Consider the following 26,836-nt stretch of genomic DNA (forward strand, 5'->3'; position numbering starts at 1 on the left):
TTTGTTCTTTTATTGGGGCATTCTGGACTGTCTGCCTTTCATTTTCTTCCCTTCATGGATGGTGTAAGCATTTTCTGATTCATTTTTCAGCCTCCCACAGTGCCTGGTGCAGTATGTGGTGTATAATAGATGCTCATTAAACATTGTTGAATGAGTAAATGAATGAATGAATGTAGGAACTAATGCCAAGTATATCTTGTTTTCCCCCATTCTCTATTTTTATTTATCACTCTAATAATTTGGGACACAAATTTTCTTTTACGAACCAGCTTTGAGCAATGAATATAGAGGCTAAGTTTAAGGAGAACAGATGACACTCTCAGTATAAGCCAGAATGAGAATTTCCTCCAGATGTTTTGTCCTCAGAGCTCCTTATCTTTCCCAAGTCCTGTTCTCTTTATAATAAGCAATCCGGAGAGAATAAAATGTTATTTTAGTATATGATAAATGAAGATTTGGGAGAGAAATCATTTGCTTTAGAAAAATGACTCAATGTTGGATTTATTCTGTTGGTAAGCTACTCCTAAGTTTAAAATAGCATTTGATTTTTAGTACTATCATATTTTCAGCTTAAAGACATATTTACTATAAATTAAAGTACAGATGTGCTAATCTCTAAGTCAGCTGAATTGCTCTGATTAAGATCACATACAAGGGATAGGGTGTTTTGGAAGAATTGATTTCCCTTCTGATAAAGCTGGTACCTGGCTTCATCCCACTGCTCCCCCCAAACAACCAGTGAGTATTTAGTAAGAGCTGTCTGTGTACTCCGTATTGTACAGGCACTGGAAGATACAAGAGAATTTTATTTTGTGTCTCCACAGGGGGCCATATCTGGCTGGGGAGAAAAGATTTTTAATACAGGAAGCAACCAGAGAGCAAAGCAATACTGATCTCATTAAGAAATCATTGGTTTTGTGTGGAATATAGATGTGATAAGAGGTCAGAGAGAAATCATCAGAGATAGATAAAGGATCTGAACAGTCAGGAGAGTTTTCAGGAAGCAAGTGGGACTTGGGCAAGGTTTTGAGGGTAGATTTGTGTAGCAGAGAACAGCGCGTGTCCTTGAGAGGAAGCAGAAGCGTTTGCTGCGGAGGGGGTCCGGGGTACAGGGACGTGGGAGGGATCCACCTTCATTAGAAGGAAGTTTCTTTTCCATTCCTTCAACAAATATCCATTACACATTCCTTGAACTCCTTCAAGCCAGACACTATGCCATGGGTATAGCTGTGAACAAGCGCCGCGTCTAGCGTAGGACACTTCTAGCAGGATGAGGAAACGGACATTAAACAAATCACAGTTAGATGAGTTGAGGTAAGTGTTGCGGAACGGAAGTACAAGGTGCTCTAAGAGCTTGTAAGAGGGGACTTCACTCCTTTTGCTGTCCCTTGATGGGTAATTTACTTTAATAGCTTCCTATCTGATCTTATCCTGAGCAACAATCTACTTGCCCACCAACCCCCCTTTAAGTACCTGCTGGGTGCTGCGCTCTGTGCCGATTCCTCTGGAGGCTGAGGTAAGCTCTGGAACCCTCGCTAACAGGCAAGAGAGACGTGGAAACAATGTAACGTGAAAGGGGCTTCGGTGGAGGTCTGAGCAAAATATTACGAGATTTCAGATATTTTCAAAAGCAGTGAAAAATAAGGTTAGGGAAGTGGAGCAGACCCCAAATGACGGCACCTTGGCAGGCGGGCAGAGAGAGGAGCTCAGGTTTGATGCGACAGCGTGGTAGTGAGCCCTCTGGGTTCTTGCGTGGGGAGACCAGAAGGTAGAGTTTCTATTCATATAGGAGAAGAGGAAACATAGTAGGGGACTGTTTGCAGCCTTGCCACGGCATCTGTGAAAGACCATGTCCACCCTTCCATACAAAGCGCCATAAGTGCATAGGGAATAGACATCTCTTCTGGTTGCAGACTGGGCGGGGCTTCACGAAGGTGAAGGTCAGCGGATGGGAAATGGGAAAACACAAGTGCAGGTGCTAGGTACTGGTCCTGTGAGCTGAATTCAGTGGCGACAAGGCGGAAGTTGTAGAAGGAGGATAGACGGATGGGTGAAGGAAGCACTTCAGGCAGAAGAAACAGGGTAGGTGAAGGCACAGAGTTGCAAACACAAGACTTGTGGGTACCTCATCTGGAGGAATGGAATAATAAGTGCAATCGTGAAACAAGCTTGGAAAAGTTGGAAGGGGCCTGATCCTAGTAGCGCGGGACTGCCAGGCGACAGGGTTTATTCTACAAGCGTGGGGAGCCATTGATAGTTTTTGAGCAAGGAACCTAAATATGGCCGTGCTTCAGGACGGTAACTATGGCAACACCACAGAAGATCAGTCTCAGAGAAAGCCCGGGAAGCCCGAGGCCTGTTAAGAAGGTGTGGCGGGGAGCCGGAGCCGAAGGTTAACCTGGGCCTGACCCGAAGTCGTGCCCTCAGAAGTAGAGGCGTGAGGGCATGAAGCACTCCAGGCCAGAGAGGCTGGGCCAGAAGAAGGGCTGTGGGTTTCCTGGCTCTCGGGAGCGGCAGTTGTACTGTATTTTCATTCAGCCGGTGGAGTGTAGCCTCGATTTTGCTGACTCTAGGGCTGATCCCGAGAATAGTTCATTCTCTGCCCAGAGCGTCTCAGCGGGCACTCGTCGCCTCCCCCGGAGCTGTAGCAGCTGTTGGCCCAGCAATGCCATGGATTTGGCTCTCTGCGCTGCCAGGAGAGCAGCTGCCAACGGCAGCTCCGGGCAGACGCGGCTCAGGGCGGTGGAGACTCTCCAGGTCCGGCTGGGGCAGGGTGGCCGGGGCCGAGGTCCGTCTACAGGGACCCGCCCCGCCCTTTTCCAGGCCAGTTTCTCAGCCTGGCTCCATTTCAGCCTGTCGCACTCAGTTCGGTTGGGTATTCGGTTAGGGTTTTAAGTGACTGCATTTAGGGACAAACATTGCTGAGCTGCTTTTTTCTTCTTTTGGACAACTTCTTACCCAGGAAGCCATTAGGCTGTCACTCTTCGGCTTTGCTTCCCGTTCGACTTTGCTCCTGCTCACCTTTTGTCCTCTCCCGCACTGTGCTCCGAGCCAACATCCTCATTAAAGCCCTCCCAGCTCTGACTCCTTTGCAGAGGCTGACCCTGCGGTCCCATCACGCTCCTTCTCTTCCCCTCCCCCCGCAGAAAGAATGAGAGATGCTGCGGATGGAACTACATAGCGTTTATTTGATTCTACCGTATTCTGCTTTGTTTAAGAAGGGAACATGGCTTCCGCCTTCCCTTTGAATGGTGGGTGAACCTGCTCCTGTCTGAAATTCTATCCGCCTGGTTTGATTAAGAGCAGAGATAAAATACTATGTGAGGGTAGGAAGTCTTCCTAGGGAAGATGTTCTTGCATTTTCTTTGGCTCCTTGAAGAGTATAAATGTATTCCTACTTGCTGCTAAGCCTTTGATTGTCTCTTTTAAGTGGAATCTGTGTTAATATTGCCCAGCAGGACTCTAATTGATAATGCTTTGGCTGTGGCTGTGTTTTTTTTTTTTTTTTAACATAGACTTGTTGTAAATTACCTTTCAGTCATAGCTCACTTGGTTTTGATCTCCTACTTTTAATAGCTCAGTTCTTTCCTTCCTTTTTTTTTTTTTTTTTTTGGCCTGTCGAATCTTTAGAGGAATCCTCCTACATCTCTATCCTGCTGTGTTCTTTGCAGAGACCTTATGCTACTGTAAAACCCACTGCCAACATCTTTTCTTTCTTCCAGCTTTTCTTTTTCCTTAACAACAAATATTTGTTGAATATTTTTGAGATATTGTTCTAGACTCTTAGAGGAGGGAGATCCAAAGAAGTAGAAGGAGTGGTTCTTTCCCAAATGAATTTATTGTCCGGTTGGGGAGAAATTCTACCTGAATACTATAACACATCTTCAGTATAAGGCAACATGTGTGTGCTGCGGAAGGGAAGCAGCACAGTTGGCGTGATCAGGAGACTTCAGGGAAGAAATGGAATTTGAACCAGACATTGAAGAAAATAGGTAGGATTTTGATCGATGGAGAGAGGGGATGTTGTAGGCACGGAGGGGCACAGCAGGAGGAAAGTACAAAGTGCTTTTCAGGACGCAGCAAGTGGACTAGTTTGGCTGGTTAACAACGGTGTGTGGAGGAGTTGGGCAAAGGTAGATAGGGCCATATTGTGGAGGGCCTTGACTTTCGACAGAGATTTGGCACTATGCAATAGACACTGGAAACCTACAGGTTTGAACAGCTAGGATCCAAGCTGAGGTCTGAGTTCTGCTTACCAAAGCTTAACCTTAACCTTAATGGTGGTGTTTGACTAAAGGACTGGAAACTCGAGATAGTGAAACCCGTTGCCACAGCAGATAATGAGGATCTAAATTAGGGTGGGATGGTAGGAATGAAAAGGACAGAAATTGATCTCTCAGACCATTTAGCAAGTATGTATAGTGCTCTTCCCATGTGACTGACACATGCCAGGCAAAAGGAAAACTGTCCCCCTACAATCCTGGAGCTTCCACTCTAGAGACAGATGGAAAACACCTGGTGCAGGAAGAATCTACAGGAATTGCTGACAGATGGGATTCAGGTTTCAAGTGAACTTGGAAACACAAAAGAAGGAGGGCTGTTGAAGGTTCTATTGGACTTGGGTGACTGGTAGATTAATGGTGCCTTTAATAGAAATACCAAAGGTCGGAAGAGTTGTTTTTGAAGGGGTACAGTACGAGAAATTTGGCTTTTGGATGTTAAGTTTAAGATGCTAGAAGGATATTGAAGCTGAAATTTTCAGTAATTGAGAGAAAATCAATGGCTGTATTCAGGGCTAAAGGTCTGGGTTTGTGTTCAGGGCTGAAGTCTGGGTTTTGGGTAGATATTTGGGCATGTTCATAGCAAGGTGATGATCGAGGCTGTGGCAGTGTCTGATTTCCAACATTAAGGGTTTAGGAGGAAAAAAGAGGGAAACAGCCTTTGTATTGTCTGTGGTACTCAGATTGCAGAGAATGAAAAGTGATTTAAAAGATACATTTATTTGTGCATTCGTTCAGTACACATTTTGAGGACCGGGCATTGTGCTAGGTTGGGGATAGGAAGAAGACAATATCCTATTCTCACTAACATGAAATTAGCAGGACATTAAAGAGATACACTTGGGAGTTGTGCAACTCTGGGAAGGGAGGTGAGGGAGCAAGGGCCCAGTATCTCAGGAATCTCGCAGACATTCAACCTGCAATATGCCTTTCAGTGGGAGGTTAGATACACAATTAATTAGAGAGACATTCTTGTAGAGTCCATGTTCTTGGCCTCGGGCCCAGTATTTGATTGTGTACTGTCTCTGCAGTTACGTCACCTACCATCGATGGATTTTTCCTCTGGAGTTAACTTCAGAGCTGTTCCTCAGCCTGACAGGATAGCAGGGGGTTGAAAAGCAGAGTCAGTTGGCCATCGAGGTTGTTACAGCTGTGATTGCAAATCAGAAAAGGGTGGCGAACCAGAAAGTTCCTTCTTGAGTAGTGATGACTTTGAGGACGGAGGTAGGAGGAGGCCTGAAGCTGCCGGAAAGGAAGAACCCCTCACTTCCTGGGAGCAGTGTGTCACTCCTTCATTTTGGACATATTTGGGAGCTGTTTGTTCCCTTGGGGAAGTTTTTGCCCAGATGTAGCATCTGGTATTGAGCAAGGGTTGGCTTCTCTTTGCCATGGCTCAAGCTGTAATCTTTATTTAGAAACTAACAAAAGGTCCCCTGATGAGTGTCTTGTTGGCCTAGTCCATACAGAATTAGGTGGTGCTTGGGTCCTTTTTGGAAGACTTGGGAAGTCTCCTCACACATGGACAAAAGCAGGATAGAAGAGACACACGAAGGCAGTTTTGGGAGGGCAGGATGGAGGTCAGCAGGACAGGGTGCTGGCCAGTCTTTGGAACAAAGACAAAATTCATTCGAAAGCTCTTTGGTAGAGCTTAGTAGTAAAATGACTTAGTAGTAAAAGCTGAGAGCTTCATTATTATTTTTTATTTAATTTATTTTTTTTTAAGTTGAGAGCTTTAGTCCAGACACATTTGGGTCTGAGTCCTGTCTCTTCCACTGACAGCCCTGTGACCTTGAGCAAGTCGCTTAACCCCTTTTAGCTTCAGTTCACTCATCTGCGAAATGTAGAGACTAATAGTCACCTTGAAGTGTTGTTTAAGGATTAGATATAATACATACGAAGCACTATCGTAGTGCCTCTAACTTACAGATGCTCAAAAAAAAAAAGGTAGCTGATGTAATTATCACGACCACAGAAGGAGGATAACATGGCGGTCAAGATCACCAATTCTGGAAGCATATTTCCTGGGTTTGCAATCCTGGATTTCTCACTTACCAGCTGGGTGATTGTAGTGAAGGTTCTTGGTTGCCTCAGTTTCCTTGTCTGTAAATTCAGGGTCCTACCAGTGCCTGCCTCATGGAGCTGTTCTGCTGAGTAAGAGAATTAATGTACATGAAGCCCTTAGGACAGCACTTAGCACATGGAAATACAAGGGCTGCTCTTGTCCTCAGGAGATGGGATTGAACATACTTATCCCAGGTAAGACCTTGGTGGATTAGATTCCCTATTTATTCCCTGTGTGGAGTGAAGCATTCCTAAGCCTGGCCCCAGGCAGCATCATTTCCGTCTCCCTTTTCCTCAGTGACCCCTGTGTGTGGGCCCTTGTGAATGACCAAACTCATCCTCCTTCGTGATTTTTGTGATACGGCTGCACTGGGCGGGAACTATGCAATTATGTGACTCTCTATAATTGTACGTCCAGTTCCTATAAAAAGCAGTTGCACGTTTTGTCTTATAAGCTGTCATGTTCACAAGGGGTCATGAGCTACGTTGAACCAGGTAGTTAAGCCTGGTATGTTCCTTTTAGACCCAGGCTCATAATCATCAAAAGGAGGGCATTTGTCTTCCCTCTGATGTCTAATGGGCAAATCGTGGGTTTCCATAAATATGTGCTGAGGTCCTGATTGCAAGCCGGGTGGATGAAAGCACGCCAGGCCTGATCAGGTCTACCAGCAGCCTCAGTCGTGAGCATCTCAGATTGTGGTCTACTGGATTGGCTTATGAGGTCAAACAGAAGCTGCTACGTTTCTGCAACCATGGCTTTGTAGCATCCTTTTGGGGTATGGAATGATAGAGGGCATTTGGGAGCAAAACATGCTTTAATGAGCAGTTGGGACGATGCTGGGGCTTCCGGTGCCTCCGAGGCTCTGCCGTTGGAATGCTAGCAGGACACACCTCAGGCTTTCAGCTTGCCGGAGCCAGCCGCTGCTGATCGTGCCCCTTAACAACAGTGCTGGGGTGCAGGAAACTTTCAGTATTTGTTTTCTCGGCTGTCGTAAGTCCCATAATAATTCTGCGGTAGACACAGGAAGCAATGTGCGTCTGGTTCGAAGGATCTTTAATTTTCAGGAATTCGCAGCCAATTAAATGAATTGACTTTGATCCAGTTCCCTTTTAAAGGCAAAAGCCATGTCATCTTTATTGGGAGCTGACTGCGTTAAGTGGGAGGGTTTACAAGATAAGAAGAAAAGACAGTCTCTGCCATAAGGACTTTTCATAATTGAAATGGGGAACATCAGACGGGCTGACAGAGAATAATAAGAGCACATATGCGCATGGGCACATGATTCTAAAAATAGGACCCTGTCTGTGGCAGGTTCTAGTAGTCACCAGGAAGGGAAGGAAGGTGGATTACTCAGGAGGGACTTGTGCTTGGCTTAGGCAGGAAAAGGTAAAAGATAGCAGTTATGTTCTCAATTAGGTTTGGCCCCAAGTTAATTGAAGTAAAGACTTTAATATCCAGTTCCTTCGCTGTGCTGAGGCATCGTGCTGGGAAGAGACACAGAGTCATATGGGAAGAGCTCAGTGTTAATGAAGGATTTAGGGAGAATGAGAAAAAAAGGAGGGTTTGGATTTTTCAGAGTTGAAAAAGGATCATCTTTCCTGCTACCTCCTGGCCTTTTACACTGCCACCAATCACTGGATCATTGCCCCCTCGGGTTTTCAACTCAGGGAAGATCAATAAGCAGAGCTCTGCTTCTTAACATATTTTGGGTACAGCTGGTTAAAGAACCAGGATTAGAAAATGAATCGAACAAAGTAGGATTATCTTCAACGGTAGGATGCTGAGCTGTGTTTGCCAATTTCTACTTAAGCGGTCGAGACAAGGCATCCTTGCATGGAGTTTAGACATCCCTCCCTAGCAGCCTCTGTCTTCAAGGAGAGGTTGTGGAACAAGTCTGGCAGCTCTCAGCCTGCGCCCTTGTAAACAACAGATGTTCAGAACTACTGTGTTCCGGGGGTAGGGGCGGGGGTTTCTGTTGGTGCTTGAAATTCTTTGAATTTACAGGCAGCATCTTGAGGATTTAGCAAAAGGAGGAAGTCAGACGGACTTGATTCCACGGCATACAGGTGGAAATGATTCCTGAGACAGTTCCTTTGGAAAACAGAGCCCACGCTCCTGAGTAGACTCTGACAGAGAGCCGGGGAAGCCAGGCTGGCAGGCCCCATAAAGAAGGATCCGGCTTCTTTGGTGTATTGACTTTCTGCACTCCTCCCCGCCCTTCTTCCTATATAGATGCTCGACTGGTCAGCCCCCTCCTTGCTTCTGTTTTGTCTGGTCATGGGTGGAAACGTGTGCCCTTCCCAGCCACAGAGTCCCACGTACACACACATACAGACATTCAGGTGGGCGTGCCACAGAGACTTTTCCATTAGCACCTCCGGAGGCCGTTCGGGTTCTCGGAACGTGCGGATTACATGGTATTGTTAGGGCCTTTATCTTGGCTGCTAACTTAATTCATGTACATTTTCAGTGTTGGTTTTGCCAGGTCTCCGTACTGGAAAGTGAGTGAGGGTAATGTTCCCTGTAGAGAATTCAGCTAGACATCTTTTCTCCCCACCCCATTCCCAGCCCTGAAACTCACATACTGAGTTTCCTGCTAGCCGGCTAGGCTTTAGGACACCTTCCTTATGGCATAGTTCAGGGAAGCCACAAGGAAAAAAGATACATAATACATCTTTCTTTCTTTCTTTCTTTCTTTCTTTCTTTCTTTCTTTCTTTCTTTCTTTCTTTCTTTCTTTCAAGATCTGTGTGGGGGGCTTGAACTCACGAACCTGAGATCAAAAGTTTACCCTCTATTGGCTGTGCTAGCCAGGCGCCCCTATAATACATCTTTAGTAGGCTTTCTTGGTTCCAAATTAGAGAAGACTTTAGAAACATTCTCACCTTTAACCAAATGGAAAAAGCAATTTTTCAGGTCTGGGCCAGTTTTCAAGTCACTCTCATCAGTAAGTATTGGCTTGAAAATCTTTGATAAGCTCCTTATTATGTTGGGGACTTAAGAACATCCTTGTGCTTTTCTTTCTTCTGGAAAACAAGTCCATTCCTGGCCCTTTTGTTCATTAACACAGAAAGTTTTGGCGAACACCAGTCATGGTAAGTGAGGTTCACCTGTACACTTCAACAACATTTTTTCAGTGCTCAGTCTACACCAAGGGCGAATTAAATCCACACAGAATAAGCCACTGTTCTCATGGAGGTTCCCATTTAATGTGAAATATATTAAGGTTGTGTGTGTGTGTGTGTTCTGAGAAGGTGCAGAGTTCAAGGTTGAGGAATCAGCACTGTTGAGTGACCCTTTCAGTCACCCGTATTATATGTGATTCAGTCATAACACTTGGCTTCATCTTTATCCTCAGCCCTGACTAATGGGTTCTGGCAGGTACCTGGGGTCCCAGAGCCGTGTAGAACCCAGCTTCTGCCCTCAGGAGGCTCATTGTCTCATGTGGAAGACAGGAGGTTTATATGAAAAAAAGATAACACAAAGTCACATATATTTAGTGCCAAAGGCGAGATGGAGAAAGGGTTTCTTTTCACTTTTCTCCAGAATGGGATCTTTATAAACATTGTTTTTGGTATCATTTTAGATTTACAGAAAAGTTGCAGGAATGGCGGGAGAATTTCTGGCATTTACCAGATTGTCCGGAAATGTTAGCATATTACTGCATTTGCTTTCTACTTCTTTTTCTCTCCAGACACAGCTCATGCACGTGCATGTTTTTTTCCTGAAACACTTGAGCATAATTTGTAGACACGATGCCCCTTGACCTCCGTATACTCCAGTATATAGTCACTTACAGTAAGGTTGTACTATGACATAAGGACCAGTACAGTGACCAAAATCAGGGTATAAATATTGATAGAATAATATTGTATAATCCACAGATATTCAGGTTTACCATTTGTTCCCCCAGTTTTCTTTTTGGCCAAAGAGATTATGCATTTCATTCAGTTGGCTTGTCTCTTTAGTTGCCTTTGATGTGGAATGGTTTCCAGGTCTTTCATTGTAGTTCATGCCCTTGCTATTTCTGGGAGCATTCAGCTCAGTTATTTTGTAGAATGTCTCTTAACTTGGTGTCTCTGATACTGTCTGGTATTTCTTTATGATTATCTTTAGGTTATGTGCTTTGGGCAGAAATACCATGGGAGCGATGTTTTATTCTCAGCACCTAATATCAGGAGTCACTGGCTGATGATTTCCCACTACTGGTGATGTTAACTTTGATCATTTGCTTAGAGTGGTGTCTGCCGGATTTCTCTACCATAAAGTTATTCTAGTTTATGCTTTGTAATTAATGCATTTTGGAGAGATATTTTGAGACCATGTAAATATCATGTTGCTTTTCAAAACTTCCACTTATCGGTTGTAGCATGCGGTGATGACTCTTGCTTGAATCAATTATTATGATGATGGTCACCAAACGGTAATTATCCTAGTTTCCATATCATTTTTTTCTACATTTATCAGTTGGGATGCTACTGTAAGGAAGAACTTCTCCATCCCCCCCTCCCCCAGATATTTGTCTAGCTATTTCTGTATATCAGTTTAGACTCACGGATTCTGCTTTTATTCAATAGGTTATAATCCTTTTTTGAAAAAACAAGGTTTTATTTATTTGAGAGAGTGAGTGAGAGGGCAGGGAAGGAGGCTGGGGAGGGGAGGCAGAAGCGGACCCCCAGCTGAGCAGGGAGCCCACCATGGGGCTCCAGCCAGGGACTCCAGGATGATGACTGGAGCCAAAGGCAGATGCTTATCCGACTGAGCCCTCCAGGTGCCCCTAGCAGGTTTTCACGTCGTCCTTTACTGTCTTTATTTATTTTAATGTTCATTCCAGGCTGGTTCCTGTATCCTTTTGACATGTTCCCACCGTTCAGCTTTCTGGCCCAAAGTGATGTTCTAGCCTCAAATTGTCCTTTCCTTGCTTCACCTCAGGAGCCCTTTCTTCCAGGAGCCCTGGATCCTGTTCATGGCGAATGGTATTTAGAAACCGGGGATGCTAGATGTGCTCCTCGTTACTGAACTCCTACTGTTTGTGGTCCCTCTTGGCAGACAGAGGCAGTTGAACGGGTATGTGTGTGCACACATGCACATACCCACACACTTCTCTGGGTTATGTCTCTATCTATGGACTTATCTCTATTAAAGCCATAAGTCTCATCCATATCTTCCAATTCTAATCCAGCCCCACATGTTTTAGTCTATTTTCTCCCTTTCCACATCTATAACCCTGTTCTCTGAACAGTGAGAAATCTGGCACCCATTATCTGTAATGTGTGTATCTAATTGCCCAGTCCTAATATATCCACAAAATCGTTTCAGAACCGCTAACCCATGCCTCTGAAAAAGAAGATGACTAACTAGAATTTAATACTGCTTTAGAGGGTTTTGTTTGTCTGTTTGTTTATTTCCAGCCTTAAGGACCAAAACACGGTGTTCAAAAAGTTGAGTGCTAATTCCTTCTCTTCCAACCTCCAGACCTTCGGTGTGATTTCAGTAGTTATTTGGAATACCATTTGGTTTATTTCTTTCTGCTTGTATTTTATTTTTTCCCCTTCCAAATGAAGTCTTGATGAACATTTATCACCACCCAATCTTTTCTCTCAAGTTGAGACTGAGCAGCCGTGGGAGAAGTAAGAGACCTGCCTATCCATAGATGTACTTAGGGCATTGTCGGAAGTCAGTGCCGGGGCCTTAGACCGGACACAGGGCAGACCCTGAGGACCATCCTGAGGTCATTTCCCCCTCACTGCTGGGCCCATCGTGACTGTGGGAAAGCCACCGGATGGCTTATGACCCTCGCCACTTTCTCTCAATTCCCGCAGCTGTTCTCCATGAGCACCTTTCTCGTGTCTAGGAATCAAAAGTCCAGCTCTCATTGCAGGTCTAGGCTGACTGTGAAGTCCTTTACCAGCAACTCACGTAATATGCTTGACACTGTACCTTGAATGATCTTGGTCTGGTCCCTCAGAGGTGAGGCTGCAGGGTACTGCTCAGTGACATCCAGACTTGCGGAATTTGGGGCCCTGTTGCTGGCCTGTTTGCTGGCGCCCTGTTCTCACTCCCCCATTGTTTCTCTTTGGCATTCTGTGCTCAGATGCATAGAAAAAGTTCTTTTGCGTCAATTCCGACCTGGCCATTGTCTCCTCTCTGCCTGGGGATGGCTTCCAGATCCCCCTTCCTTTGCCCCATGTAACCCTTCACACTTACCCTACTCCTCTCCTTCCTCCAGACACATAAAACATGGTCAGTGCTGCTGATTCCAGCTGTTCTGAGTCTTGTCTGCAGCTTAAGTTCAAAAACAGATGGACCCAAAGCATCCTCGATGCTGTGCCAGTTTCCACCGCAGGAAAACAAGTTACTGAAAAGCATCAGGAAATTTAAGATAGTCTTGAAGTTTGATGCTCTGTCTTCTTAATAGTCCTGCCTGCCCGACTTCGCCATCTTTCCTGACCCTTCTCCACGTCACAGGTGCCGCATCGGACAAGGGCTGGCTTCTAAAGCCTTTGCTCCCAATTTCACCCTCACTTTGTGCGGCTCAGTCAGCCATTAGCATGAGACCATGTAGGGGATCAAGCTGGGCTGCTGCTCCTTTTCTCATGGTTTTCGCCTCTTCTGAATCTCCCATCCAGGGCTGAAGAATTTCTGTCCTTTTGGGCATAGGGAGAAGATGAGGCTGGGTCTCTGTGTTTATAAATGTGTGTGCATTTACTGGTCAAAGAAGTCACTAACTTGGGAATAAGCATGTTCTTCTGCTGACATTACCAGTAGGGATGCAGAAAGGCGCCAGTCCCACAGCCGACCCTTGCAGTGCTAGGGACAGGGAGCATGTTCCTTGGGGGAACACTGATGTTGTGACCACGCTACTGCTCCCCTCATTCTTGCCATTTGCTAATAGCTTTCTCCCAGTGTTCTGAGGGACACTGTTGATCTTCAACATTTCAAGTCACCCTGAATCTGAGAGAAAGAGAATCAACATGGTGAGGCCACTTAGGCAGATACTAGCAGTCATTTACCGAGCTTCCAGAGAAAGTCATTGAGACAGTCCGGAAATTATCAGGTGCGCACTGTGACCAGAGGACTAGGCTGCTGTCAGGAGTGTCCTCAAGAGAAGTCCTTAAGGCTGGAGCTTCTCAAAGTTTAGGGACCAATGACTCATACCTTATGGTGTGTGTGTGCGTAACACCTCCTCCCTCTCTCTCTCCTTCTCTCCTTCCTTTGGAGAATACTTGGAAGAGAATTCTTAGTTTCTCCAAAAGGATCTGGGGTAAGTAATCACCCCCAAAAAGATTTTATAAAAATATTTTGTAGTACAAGCTGGAATGCACACATGTATAGACATTTCACGGTGTATTTTTAATTAACTGAGAACAGCATTTTTGTAAAACAATCCCTATACGTCTTTGCTCTGTGTGTTGTACTCTGCTATTTTCTGCTTGGTTCTGTGTTATTATGTCCCACTGTTTTCTCTTTCATTTTTTTAAGAAATGCTGGGTGGTAACCTGCTAAATTGATTTATTAACCCTACTAATGGGTTGTATCCCAGTTTAAAAAACATTGCTTTAAGAGCATTGGTTCTTAACATTTTGGTGTGTATGATATTCCCTGGAGTGTGTATTTAAAATGCAGATTCCTGGGGTGCCTGGCTCACTCAGTCAGGAGTGTGTAACTCTTGATCTCGGGGTTATGAGTTCGAGCCCCATGTTGAGTATAGAGATTACTTAAATAAATAAAACTTTCAGTAAAATAAAATGCAGATTCCTGAGCATCACTCCACCCCTAGTAAAGCAGAAACTGGCAGAAGAGCACAGGAAACCGTACTTTTAAAAAAAAGCACCACAGGTGACTCTGATGCACAGTGATTTGGGGTCCTGAGGACTCACTCTTAGAGAAGCTGTGCTCAGACTTGGGAGCCTGGCTGCTCAAGGCTCCGGGCCCCATGCGCCTTGGAGACGGCAGATACTAGCGGCTCTCATCTGAATCCACACTGAGAATCTTGCCATGGATTGTTCCCTCTTGGATCTTGATTGCCCTGCGTAGTTCCCCAGTTCTAAGAACTGCTTTGACCCTGGTGGAAGCAGAGAAGGAGTTAACTCGAGGCCACAGAGCAGAGAGGGAAGGAACTCCAGGGTCATTTTACAGAGCGGCTAGGGTGTGGCCCGGGGCTTCAGTAGGTGCCCAGAGCCAGTCCCAAATTAGAATGGGGTGGGATTCAAAACTGCTTTTCCTAGTCACTTGCCTTTCATGTGTAACCACATGCAGCGTGTCAACATGCTTTCCGGCGCCGTCAGGCACCAGCAGTTTTGCTCCCTCCGGGTTCACGGACCCTTGGTATTCCGGTTATGTGCTGTCTTGGAATAGCTCTGTGCTCCGGGGCTCCGGCAGCTGAGCATTGTCCATTAACTCTTTCAGCACCAGGAATCCGCAGGTTTAGTGGAAATAGAGCAAATGTCACCATGAAATGAGGAAATGATGGCTATTCAGGAGAACTGAGTTCTCGCCCTGTTCCATTATTGGAGCCTCGGTTTCCTCGTTTAGAAAATGATGTTAGGTCTAGACTCTAGACCACCTAGAAAGTCTCTTCTAGATCTGAAGCTCTGTGATGTTACTTTTCGTACCCTCTGGCTTTTCTCTCTGCACTTGAACAAGTCTTTCTTCTCAATTCTCTTCTAGGTTGGACATAGGAGAGTCACTGAGTTGGGAAGTTTCCAGAGAAGCAGGATGAGAAGTTAATAACAACAGAATGTATTTTTTTCTTTAGTGTGCGCCAATGAAGTATCAAATTGATAAAGCCAAGTTCATTGCAAACTTGGGTATTAAGGCCTGGGAATTTTGAGACATCTTTGTCTTTTCAGACATGACTTAGCCACTTTGTTTTGTGGGTGTGAACCCATTGCATGGACTGTCAAGTGATAATAATAGTTATAACAGTGATAATAAACAATGACAATACTGATTCGTAGGAGTAGAGCGCTTTAGTGTTTGTGAGCTTTTTTAATGGGCATCACCTTGTTTGACTTGATCTTTATAATAGCCATGTGAGTTAGGCAGGGCGGGTCTGCTGTCCCTATTTATTCAGTTAAGTGGCTAAAGAAATGTTGAGGTCCAGAGTGCTTCTGTGGCTGATGCACGATTACCCTGCTCTAGCAAGTGCCAGAGTAAGACTAGACTCCAGGTCAGAGACATGGTTCAAGGTCTTTGCAGAGTGTACCGCCTCTCTGGGATGGGGTACTGTTGTTCATCCGTATTACTTACAGACCTGTAGAACTCAATCACCTGCTAACTGGAAATTGACCAGGGCATCTCTTACGCCACCCCAACCTGTAAAATTTTGCCAGAATAGTATCGGCCTGGTTAATAATATGCTGTCACTTAGAGCACACAGCCAGTGGGCGTGCAGACTCAGTCACTCAGTGACCGCCCAGATACATGGGACAGGGGTTGTTTGGCACGATTGATGGAGGTGGGTGATACTAACTATTCATTAAATGAGCTGTTTTACTGTGCTCAACATTTGCAAGATTTTTGTGACTGTGGCATCTGTCATTAGTCAGTGCTAATTAGGTACCTGCCCATTTCTTGGTGATAGATGTTCATTGACTATTCCAAAATATACCCTGTCCTCAAGAGCATTCCTTCCAGTCAGGCAAGATAAATACCAAAACAACACATGAGAGGGATGCCTGGGTGGTTCAGCCGATTAAATGTCTGCCTTCGGTTTGGGTCATGATCCCGGCGTCCTGGGATCGAGTCCCATGTCCGGGGAGCCCGCTTCTCCTCTGCCTCTGCCTCTCTTCTCTCTGTCTCTCATAAATAAATACATAAGAGCTTAAAACAAAAACAAAAACAAAACAAAACATGGGAACTGAGAGCGATGCATGTGCTGATCTGATGACTTTAGTCTGTTTAGCTCTGTAGTTTCAAAGAATCAAGTGCTGCTTCTTTATTCCTCCTTCTTCATTGTTGTCGTGAGCCGTGGAAGGGAGCTCATGGTCCCGTTCACAGGTATGCAGGAAAGGGAGGTCTGGAACTTAGGGATACCCTTTTTTCCCAGGTAGCCTGTTGGTACTTGGCATGCTTTGGCCAAGGCGGGAGTTACTGGCTGTAGGTCAAGGTTCTCCGCTTGTGACTGGTGCCGGGAAAATGCCTGCTCCCAAGGTAGTGGTTACTGCTTTGAAAATAAGTGTGTGGATTTTGGGGTGACGTCATTCCAGTTTGGCACAGACAGGTATTCTGTGGAATGAACTAGTAGGGAGGGGTGAGCCAGGCTGTCTGTCTCAGTCATCTCCCAAGATTTCATTCATTCAAAAAATCTGTTAACACATCTGCGTGTATTTTTTTTTTCGTATGTTTGTCTTGTGCTGTAATTACTTATGGGGTTTCTGGTGACATCTTAATTAACTAAAGAAGAAAAAACTAAAGATATACTTATAGAGTTATTCACAGATCATTCTATGGAATTATTATATAAGAGATATGTGTTAACTGTATTGTAGATGGTCATAAAATCTTTTTAAACGGCGCCTGAGTGGCTCAGTTGGTTAAGCATCTGCCTTCGGCTCAGGTCATGATCCCAGAGTCCTGGGATAGAGCCCCATGTCAGGCTTCCTGCTCTGCGGGAGCCTGCTTCTCCCTCTCCCTGTACTCTTTCTTGTACTCTTTCTCTCTCTCTCTCTCTCTGTGTCAAATAAATAAATAAAATCTTAAAAAAAACCTTTTTAATCTGAGAAACATATTTTTGTTCCTTGCACATCGGTCATACCTTTGTTATATCTTTTGCTTTTGCCGTGATGTTTTATTTTAAGTGAGTTAGCTCACACCTTTTGATATGATCACAGCCTATTTTGGGGGACTTTCAGGATGGAAATGTGATACATAAATGAATTTCTAGGCCTTTGGGTTTGTGGATTACACGGGGGGTGGGGTGCATAGTGTTTGTTCTCTAGTATTTAGAAAATGCCCAGAGGATGCAGAGGGAATTTACTAGCTCTTTGTTTATACCTCCCTACAGTTCTGAGAACGCTAGTGGCAAGACAGTATAAACAAAGGGAAGGTCCCAGGTCTGCAGAAGCCCTGGAAGGCTGCTGGGCAGGCAGATCTACGTCAGCAAAACCAGGGTTCCACAATGGGTCAGTGTCTACACGAGCATCAAGACTAGGATAATATGTGGGTTGTGGCTCGTGGAAGGTTCAGGAGCAAGAAGACCATGTGTTAGATCCAGGAGGTTCTGCAAATGTGGGAGAAGCTGGTCAGAAACAAGAAACGTTATCTCTGGTGCCCACGATAGTACCTGGCAGCTGGTAGGTGTTCAGTCAGTATTAGTTGAATGAATGAAATAAGAAGACTTTAGAGAAAGGACCTGACAATAAGATGTCAGAAACCTAGGCAAGAATCCTGAATGACAGAGATTTGAATCTTGTGTAGACACTCTCCATTGCTGCCGGGTCTGGTCTCATGGGGTCTGCAGAGCTGTCTTGAGTGATTAAACGAATCTCCAGCCTCCCTCTCCCTGCCGTGAGCACGGGCTGGGGTGGGGATGGTTGCAGGGAAAGCAAGGTGTCTTGCCTGTCATAAATTGATGGAGATATCTCCAGTTAGGGTCTGCGATGGCTTAGATTTGAGAACCCCTCCCAGTTCTCTGACCTAACCCAGGGGGAACGTTGGTCCTGTAATCATTCAGGAAATAGTTATTAAGATGTCAGACACGATGCCAGTTCTCAACTTCAAAGCAGACTCTTAAGCTCTCAGCTCGTGGACATGCCATGATCCCAGGGGTGTGGCTGGGCTCAGTGGAAGTAATCCAGAGCCACAAGAATTCCATTTCCATACAGTGCTTCCCCCAAACCTGATTATAGGGGACAATTGAGACTATTTTGAGGAAGGTGGGTACACCACTGCTTGAATCCTTTCTAATCATCTGTCTAGGCTCCCGAAGACAATTTGTGGGATGAACTTGTCCCTGAAAATGTGAAAGCTGGTTTCTCCATACATAGAATATACATTTTTGCCTTTGGCCCTTTTTCTGTCTCAGAGCTCTCCTACTCTGATCTCACTGCTGGCAAAGCTGAAGCGGAGCTGTGATAAGCCCCCAGAAGTGTGACTGCCCCCTCCCTCCCTGCCTGCTGTCTTTGAAAGATGCCTCCAGGCTGCCCCCCGCACTCCTGGGTCGTACAACCAGCGACCACCATTACAAGGAGAATCTTTTTCAAGTTGCTTCCCACCTTGGTGATTTTTTTTTTTCTCTCCCCTCCTTCTTTTAACATCTTCCCCAGCAAATCCCATCCATCCTCTGGCTTATCTGGGTCAGCAAGGGTCTGATTTTATGCATGGCGCTGTCAAACCATAAATCCGCCACAGCTTTCCCTCTCCATCCAGCCCGTCTGCTTCTGTCAGCATCAGCAAAATGCATAATAGAGAAAATAAGCCAGAAAGGCTAATAACATTCATCTGAATAAAATAATCTCTTTGGCTGCCTCAGTTCATTTCATTTTAATCAAGGTGCCAGGAGGGAATTTAGGCTTAAAAATCGGACTCCCTGCTTGTCACGAGTTCCCTGTCCGACTGTCACTAAATGATCTCTTTTATTAAGCAGGTACCTTTTTTTTTTTTGTCTTTTTATATCCTCTTCTTAGTTGGCTGCTCAAGAACATATATCGTATGTATTTAACTCATTTTGGGTTTCATCACTCATCACATATGTGTCTATTTTCGAATGTGAGGAATGCTGTTTTTCTTAGATAGATTGATATTTGCCATCCCCGTGGACAGAGTGGCACATTTGATAGGAATTCCAAGAAAGAGAGGCTCAGAGGAAGTTGAAGCATCTTGGGCTCTGGTGATCTGAGCTCCCTTTGGCTTCCTTCCTGTCTCCTGCAGCACACAGTTCCCCATGTGGAATGCACGACTGATTGTTCCACCCTGGCCCTCAGGGGAAGGACAGTGGAAGATTAAAAAGTCTGCTCTCCCGTTGGTATCTCTCACACGTCTTCCCAGAGACGTACAGCTGCTTGGTTAGTTGCCGATTGCTGCTGTCTTATCCCCACCGTTCTTGGCCAAGGGCTGTGCAATTGCAGCAGGCTGCCCTCTTGGCCCTGACCCAGGGCCGGGTGAGGAGCCTGTTGGAAATTGACGAAAGCTGATCCCAGTTTGTTTGGAAATGAAAATAATAATATTTCTTCACATTTGTTCGGTGCTTTACTGTTGATGTAATTCTTGTGCATTCGGCATCTCATTTTAACTGCACAACAGCCCCATAGGTGGGTGGGTCGGGGGCCATTGGCCCAAAAGGAAACGTACCTCTGTAGAATTAGTGAAGAAGCTCCAGCCCTCTGGTAATGCCAAGCTCGTGTCACGCGTCCCATCTGCAGAGCTGGGAGCACAGCAGTTCTTCCTTAAATGGCACCTTCGGCCAGAAGGCCTCCTGGGATTTTACAGTGAGGCTGGGCAGATCTTTAAGGAGTGAGACGGTACACCGACAGGGCGCGTGTCCATTTTATGGGGGCGACAACTGAAACGGAACAGAGGGGATACGGCAAAAAAGGGAAGTGTCATAGAGGCCAACTTGGACCTTTCTTGAGTTCTCTCTTTACCCGACGTGTTGTAGAGAAATCCCTTGGAGCATTTGCTGCTACATTTTCTTGAATTGTCCATGAATAGTCTGAAGTTGAAGTAGAAAAACCGGCCTAATGGATTTGAAATGAATGATTCCGCTGTGCAGGTTGATCTTTCAGTGCATTTAGAATGATGATCTCGTCTGTGGTTCTGCGGGGGCATGGCCAGCTTGTGACTTTATGGGCCTCCTCTCTTTCTCTTTTTTTCTTTTTTTTTTTTTTGGACTCCAGAGTAATTCCCTCTCAAGTGCCGTATTATGTTTTCTTGATCTGCCTCCTGAAAAAAAAAATTTAAGTAAGAAAAATACTTCTGGATATTTTGTCTGCTTTTTAGGGATTAGTGTTTGAGGAGGTTTGCAGCTGTTCAGTATATTTCTAAAGGGATACAGACCCTTTTCTTTAAATGCCCAAGTATTACACAACCTGACTCCAGGGGCAGGGAAAGTAAAGAAGCTGTACAAACAAATGATAGATGGAAAAGATATAAAGACAAATTTCAATCTCCTAACCAAACGAAGTTCCCTTGGCTCTGGGCAGCCCCACGTAAAATAATGGCTGCAAAGTTGCTGAAGCAGGAAACCACTCTAGCAGAACCTGAAAGCGCTCCCTATGAAATCACGTCTCGTTGACTTGCTTATTTTCCAGCCTGAAGTGTGTTTCATCTTTGTTCGTGTTGGCCGGGAAAATTGTCTCTATGATATATTTGTGTTCCCCTCCTACTACATGCCCTTCGCCTCTCCCGCTCTGCCGCTGCCCCAAAATAAATACATGCATTAATTAAAACCCCTCAGTTGAAAGGAGGAATATGTCCAAGAAAGCATACAAACTCAAAGAACTTAAAATATTGCCTGAGAAACTTCAGTAATAGTAAAAGAGACTAGGGACCCATAGGAGAAGCAAACGACAGAGTTTAATACTATCTTGAAAGGATTTTTTTTAAAGTAAAAATCGTGCATGGAACCCCCATGTGTGCAGCTGATCCAAAGCAGTGTTTTATTGGTGTAAATCCACTTTTAAAGTGCAGGTTTACGATGTGTACGCCATCACAGGGTCAGTCAGTGGGAGCAAGGAAGCTGTGTTCATGACCCCAAAATATTGAAATTGGGATTATAAATCAGAGTTGTAGTTTTATATCAGTTTCAGCATTTGGGTTATTTCTGGTTCTGATTTGGGTTGCCCAGTATCAAGAAAATCCTGATTCACACAGATGAATTATAATCTTGAGATAGTTTTAAATTGAAAAAGGATATTTTTGTTTTGAAGTTGAATCACTAACATTACCTAGCAGGTGTTCCATCCCCCATCATAAGTATTATTCGGTAAGCCCAAAAATGCATAACAAGCAAAAAAAATTGATAATGATGGGATGGTATTGAGCATTCTCACCACCCAGCCATTGTCTAACCTAAGCCCAGTCTAGGGCTCTGAGCCTTCTGTGGCATGTAATTGAACTTGGCCACTGTGTGTCAAATCATGTGCCCACCTGCACAGCTTTAACTAAGGAGGCACACAGGCTTGAATTAAAAATGAAACCTACGCAGAGCAACATCCGTTCTAACCAACAGCACAGTTTTCAGAAGTTCAAATACATGCCTCTGTTCCTTATTCCAAAGTTTGCACAGAACGAAGCTTGCCTAGTGGCCGGTGAGACATTGTGATAGCATCAACCGCAGGGAATCTGGATGCCTTACACGTTTCGCTGGGGTTGCTCATTTGAATGGATGTGTCACAGTTGTTTGAAATTGAAATGTGTTCCTCTAATTCTGGGGTTTCTCAGAACACACTTTGAAAACTGCTGCTCACTGAAACCAATCATAGTCACCCCACCACTGGATGGTAGTGTATGTGTTAAAAGTATGTTACCACCCTCGAACTTCCTGGATTAATTATAAATATATAATTCTGACTGCATTTACAAATTTATTGGTTTGAAGGCGTAAGGCTTTTTATTTTAAAAGATGCCCACTTCTGCCCATTCTTTTTATTAACTCATCTTTGTTTATTCATCCTTTCTTTTGAAGGTCCCCTGGGGATTTATGCTCTGAATCCTCTTCCATGGTATCCGATTGGTTTTGCCTCTCCTCCCTGCACTTGTGATCTGCCGTGTATGTTTGCAGGCTAGCTGGCCCTTTGTTCCTACCTCTGATGCTCTGCTGTGTTACAGGTCTTTCTTTCTCTCTCACACTGCTCTATGTTACCAGCACTTTTACAACTAAAAGCCCCTAATACTGTACTTTGTTCATTTCAGATACAAATGTTTACACACGTTTATGCATTTGTGAAACTGAGTTGTAGTATCATTGTTACATGTATGAGCCCTCTAGGGAAAGATCTAATAGAGGCCACCAAACCCAGGTCCACACATAAGCAGACCAAGCAGTCATCAAGCTCAGATCTTGTGAGATCTGCTCTTTTAAAAAAGCAAGTGTAATTGCCTGATCTATTCCATGCTTACTGAGGACATGGATACTTTGCCACCCAACAAAAATGTAAATTTGATTACTTAGGATTTGGTAACTGAAACTGATTTGGAATGCATTAGAAAGTTTTCTTGCACTGGAAACACCAAAGGTCACTGAACGCGTGTGTTCAACTTTGTGTTTAGGATTGTTTCTTATTCACTTTTTTTGGTTTGTTTTTCAGAGACTAAATATCTCTCTCTCTCTCTCTCTCTCTCTCTGGGCTAGTGTGTGTGTGTGTGTGTGTGTGTGTGTGTGTTTCCACAGAAATCTTTCAATTTCTCTAGAAAAGTAAGAGGACATAATACTGCTGAGGCAGTCTGAGCAGAAGTGTTTGGTGTTCTGCCTGCAGAGGTGTCATGCCTGGAGCAGAGGTGGCGGTCAGGAGAAGATAGAGAACAGCTTCAGTTTGGACTCTAACATTCATTGGTTTGAAGAAGCTGCTTAGTGCTGGCTAGACAGATATTTGATGTAATGGTCTGGTGTGTTCTGAAGCCAGAGGAAGTGATGAGTTGGGAATCATCACCTTACTACAGAATTGGAAAAGCCCCTTCTAAAGCTGAATTCCGTGCTCTACAAATCACAGCTGCCCGACGGCTTCCAGCTCTGAATGCAGGCAGTGCTGACTCAAGAACCAAGCCACTGTCCACTCATCTTCCTTTGCATTTAAGAGTCTGACTGTAGAGAGGGAAGGAGGGGAAGAGAAGTGAACAGGTTGTGATTCTTTGCAATGATTAAGACCCTTCTCTACACTTAACAGGACTTGGTTTTGAATTCCAGCTTTGCTACTTTTTAGCTATGTGACCTTGAAGAAGATATTTAACTTTTCTCAGTCAACTTCCCACATCTGCTGAATGTGGTTAATAATAGGCCCTTTACATCAGGTTGTTTTAGGGTTCAAGTTAAGTAATGTGAGTATAGGGCCCGACCATGTGCCAAGTGCACAGTAAGCCCTTGATAAGAAGTGTAACAAACACCCCCTACTTTCAGTTTCTCTTTTTAAAGAAATCCAGCTCGCAGTTGCAGAACTTTCTGGTGCTTAAATTGGTGCTTCGAACTGTGTAGATCACCAGTTGATTCTCTTGGATCACAGTGTTTTCATTACAAATGAACACCCAGGTTTGGCACTTAACTGCCCTGCTCAGACTGTGAAGTTTTAAGGATACACGTGTTCAGGTATGGTTTGTGCTTGGTTGTATGGGGCAAGACATAAGGGGTCAACCAGGGAGCTCAGCACCTCCTTACAGGGGTTCTGTGGGCCTGAGGAGGTTTTAGGGACTTTTTTTTTCATGGCATGGGCCTCAAAAGTTGTTGTCCTACTGAATCCTAATATGAATAATGTGTAGGGATGTGGTCTGTAGTGCTTTCATGATTTTTGTCTCTAGGACCTCTAAATTGTGTCTCCAAACCCAGACACAAACCAAATGTCTCAGTGGCTAAGGTTATGGATTTGGAGTCAGACAGCCTAGACCTGTCCTAGTCAGATGACGCAGAGCTGTCGCTCTAGTCCCTGACGCCCTCTTACTGTCTCTGTGACTTCTTACTAGTCGTGGGCAAGTGAGAACTTCTCCGAGTTTCAGTTTTCTGATTAGTAAAATGGGGATAACAGTAGTTCTTCTCTTACAGGGAAATGATGAAACTTTTGGGATAATACATATAAAACCTTCACCAAGTTCCTAGAACATAATGCATGCTCAGCAGATAATCTTGCTTTTCCTCTTTCTTCTCCTCTTTTCCTCTTCCTCTCTCCTCCCTCCTCTTCTCATGATTCTTATTTTCTCCACTGAGTTTTTAAATAAGAGAAAACTAGAAATGTAGGCTTCAGGAAAGATACCTGTTTCTGCCTTGCCTTTGATCACTGTGATTTTATGACACGGACTATATTCATAGCTGTTGAACCTGGCTACTCACCGACACTGATTTTTTTTTTTCTTGCTGTTTCTCTGCAGGAAGGATCAGAATGTTCTCTCTCCTGTCAACTGCTGGAATCTCCTCTTAAACCAGGTGAAGCGGGAGAGCAGGGACCATACCACCCTGAGTGACATCTACCTGAATAACATCATTCCTCGATTTGTCCAAGTCAGCGAGGACTCAGGAAGACTCTTTAAAAAGGTATATAGCTATTTCCGGGCACAGAAATACTTGGGTGGAGCAAATACTACCATCTTGTAAATAAGAGAAAGGCTACTGTTATTGGCCTAGTTAAAAGGCTTTCCACTGGTCATTCCTTACCCCGGTCTCATGGAGAAAAAATACTGACTAGTCATTCTTTTCTTCCTTTCTGAGTTGAATTAATAGTAGGCCTGGGAGAGGAACCATTTGCAAGGTACAACCCCACCCCTGGAAATACAATTCATAATCTGCATGTTTTAGTGATGATGGTGTTTGCTTGATTGATTTCCTTAAGTGATTTGTAAAGGCGTTGAGATTTGGGGTCCGTCAGTGTCATTTCAGGTTTTCCTCTTCTAGTTCATGTATGCTTGTGTGTTAGATTAGTTTTCTTCCTAAGTGCTCATCTTGGCCAAGGTGAACACATGAATTTAGTTATTCTTATCATGACATATCTTGGTCTTTGGGTCCCTGAATGCTTTTTGAAGCTCAGTTGTTTTTCACAATTCCTTGGATGTAAGTTGAAAAGTCTGACCAAGGGAAAAACTCAAAATTAATTGTGGTAATCTTAAGAAACTTCTGCAAAATGGACCTTACCTGTTAGTGGTGGAAATCATCTCTGGGAACTAAGGAAACGCTCTTCTAAGCTCTCTCAGCCTGAGCTCTCAATGGAGTCATCCATTCATGACTTTTAGTGACAATTGATGGCAAAAGCCCCAACCATTGTACATAATGTACCGTGTCTAACATCCAAGCTCTGATATCCCCCGAAGACTTTTCAGAAGGCAAATAATCCTCCCACAAGTTCTAGGTATAACGAGGGTGTGTAGGGCTATTTTTTTGGTTTCAAATAAAGGAAATTCATTGGTTTTCATTGAACAAAATCCAGTGTTGAAATCCGAGGCTGGTAGAGAAAGGACTTCAGTGAACAGGACTGTGGTCAGTCGTAGCTAGTATGCCAATTCCTAACATTAGGAAGTTTTCCAGATTTCAGTAGGTCTGGAATTAGAACCCAGTCTCTTCTGTTTACACCAGCATGAAAAAAAGAACTGATTTAGAATATCCCATCAACATAATGCATCTGTGTAGGGGCTTTTCCTGTGTCTTAGAGACAGGATATGAAGAGTAAAAAGCATCTGACAATGAAAAGAAGGAAGAGAAAGAGAGCTCCTCCCGGAGTTCATGGACTATTTTTAGTGGCCTGGCTCTGCTGCGGTTGGGGCTGTACTTCACTTAGGGGTGAAGGTGCTTTTCACCATTTCCTCATGGTTTCCAGCATCTGCTCTAGCTTCCTTATCATTCATCTGAATGATTCTGCAGCACTTGGTGATGTATGGGTGTGGCTAAAAAGAACGACTGTAGCTAAAACTGTCCTGAATGCTGGAAATATGCCAGGGAGTAGATTTCATGTGCTCTTTTCACACACACATGCAGGTAACTGTGAGGTGGTATGTGAGTTGGCTTGGCTGTAGTGATCTCTGCACTATGTACACATCTGTATCCAATCGTAATGTCGTACTCCATGGGGCGCCTAGGTAGGTCAGTGGGTTAAGCCTCTGCCCTCGGCTCGGGTCATCATCCCAGGGTCCTGGGATCAAGCCCCACATTGGGCTCTCTGCTCAACAGGGTGCCTGCTTGCTCCCCCCCCACCCCCCGCCCCCGCCGCCTACTGCTCTGTTTACTTATGATCTCTGTCTGTCAAATAAATAAATAAAATCTTAAAAATAAAATAATGCCATACTCCTTAAATATATAGCTTTTACTAGAAAAAAAATTAAACCTTTTTAGGTAGATGTAAGACAGATGCCACTTCAGCTCTTCTCTGTGACCTTGACAGCTACTTCAGTTATCTCTAGAAGGACGGGGCTAACTGATCATTTCCTCCTTCATTTTCTCTGTTCATCTATGAGGGACGTTCAGCTCTCTCGACCTCACCCAAGCCCCTCCATTCCCTTCACTCCCAACTTAAGAAGGTTAGAGAGGAGCCACGCTGGAAGAGTATTACGGCCCCTCCAGATCTCTGAGAGTGTGCACTGAAGGCAGTTGCTTACCAAAGCCATGGATGCTTCTGCTTCCTCAAGTACCTTTCATGTCTCACCAAGAGCCCAAGTGCATGGCTCATAGAGAAGATATGGGGTCTTTGCCCTTCAGAAGGAGAATTTGCCCGCGAATGATATTCCTAGCCATGGTCTCAAGAGTTGACCTCCATACACTGTGCATTGCTTTGCTGAGGGTGTAGGGAAGAACTTCTCATTCCTCATAGGACTATTTATATTTTATATTTCCCTGAAGAAAGAGGCACATTTCATGGGCTTAGAGCT

General features: G+C 44.5%; 1 protein-coding gene across 11 annotated transcripts in view; it reads left to right on the forward strand.

Annotated features, from left to right (window-relative positions):
- Nucleotides 1-26,836, forward strand: part of SRGAP2 (SLIT-ROBO Rho GTPase activating protein 2) — a 230,546-nt gene that overhangs the window by 89,744 nt on the left and 113,966 nt on the right. For all 11 annotated transcript variants that reach the window (XM_032318979.1, XM_032318982.1, XM_032318980.1 and 8 more), the window contains one exon: nucleotides 24,356-24,518. In XM_032318979.1, coding sequence (XP_032174870.1) covers nucleotides 24,356-24,518 — 163 coding nt within the window. The remainder of the gene's footprint in view (nucleotides 1-24,355; nucleotides 24,519-26,836) is intronic.

The sequence above is a fragment of the Mustela erminea genome, chromosome 17, assembly GCF_009829155.1.
Source record: "Mustela erminea isolate mMusErm1 chromosome 17, mMusErm1.Pri, whole genome shotgun sequence".
NCBI lineage: Eukaryota > Metazoa > Chordata > Mammalia > Carnivora > Mustelidae > Mustela > Mustela erminea.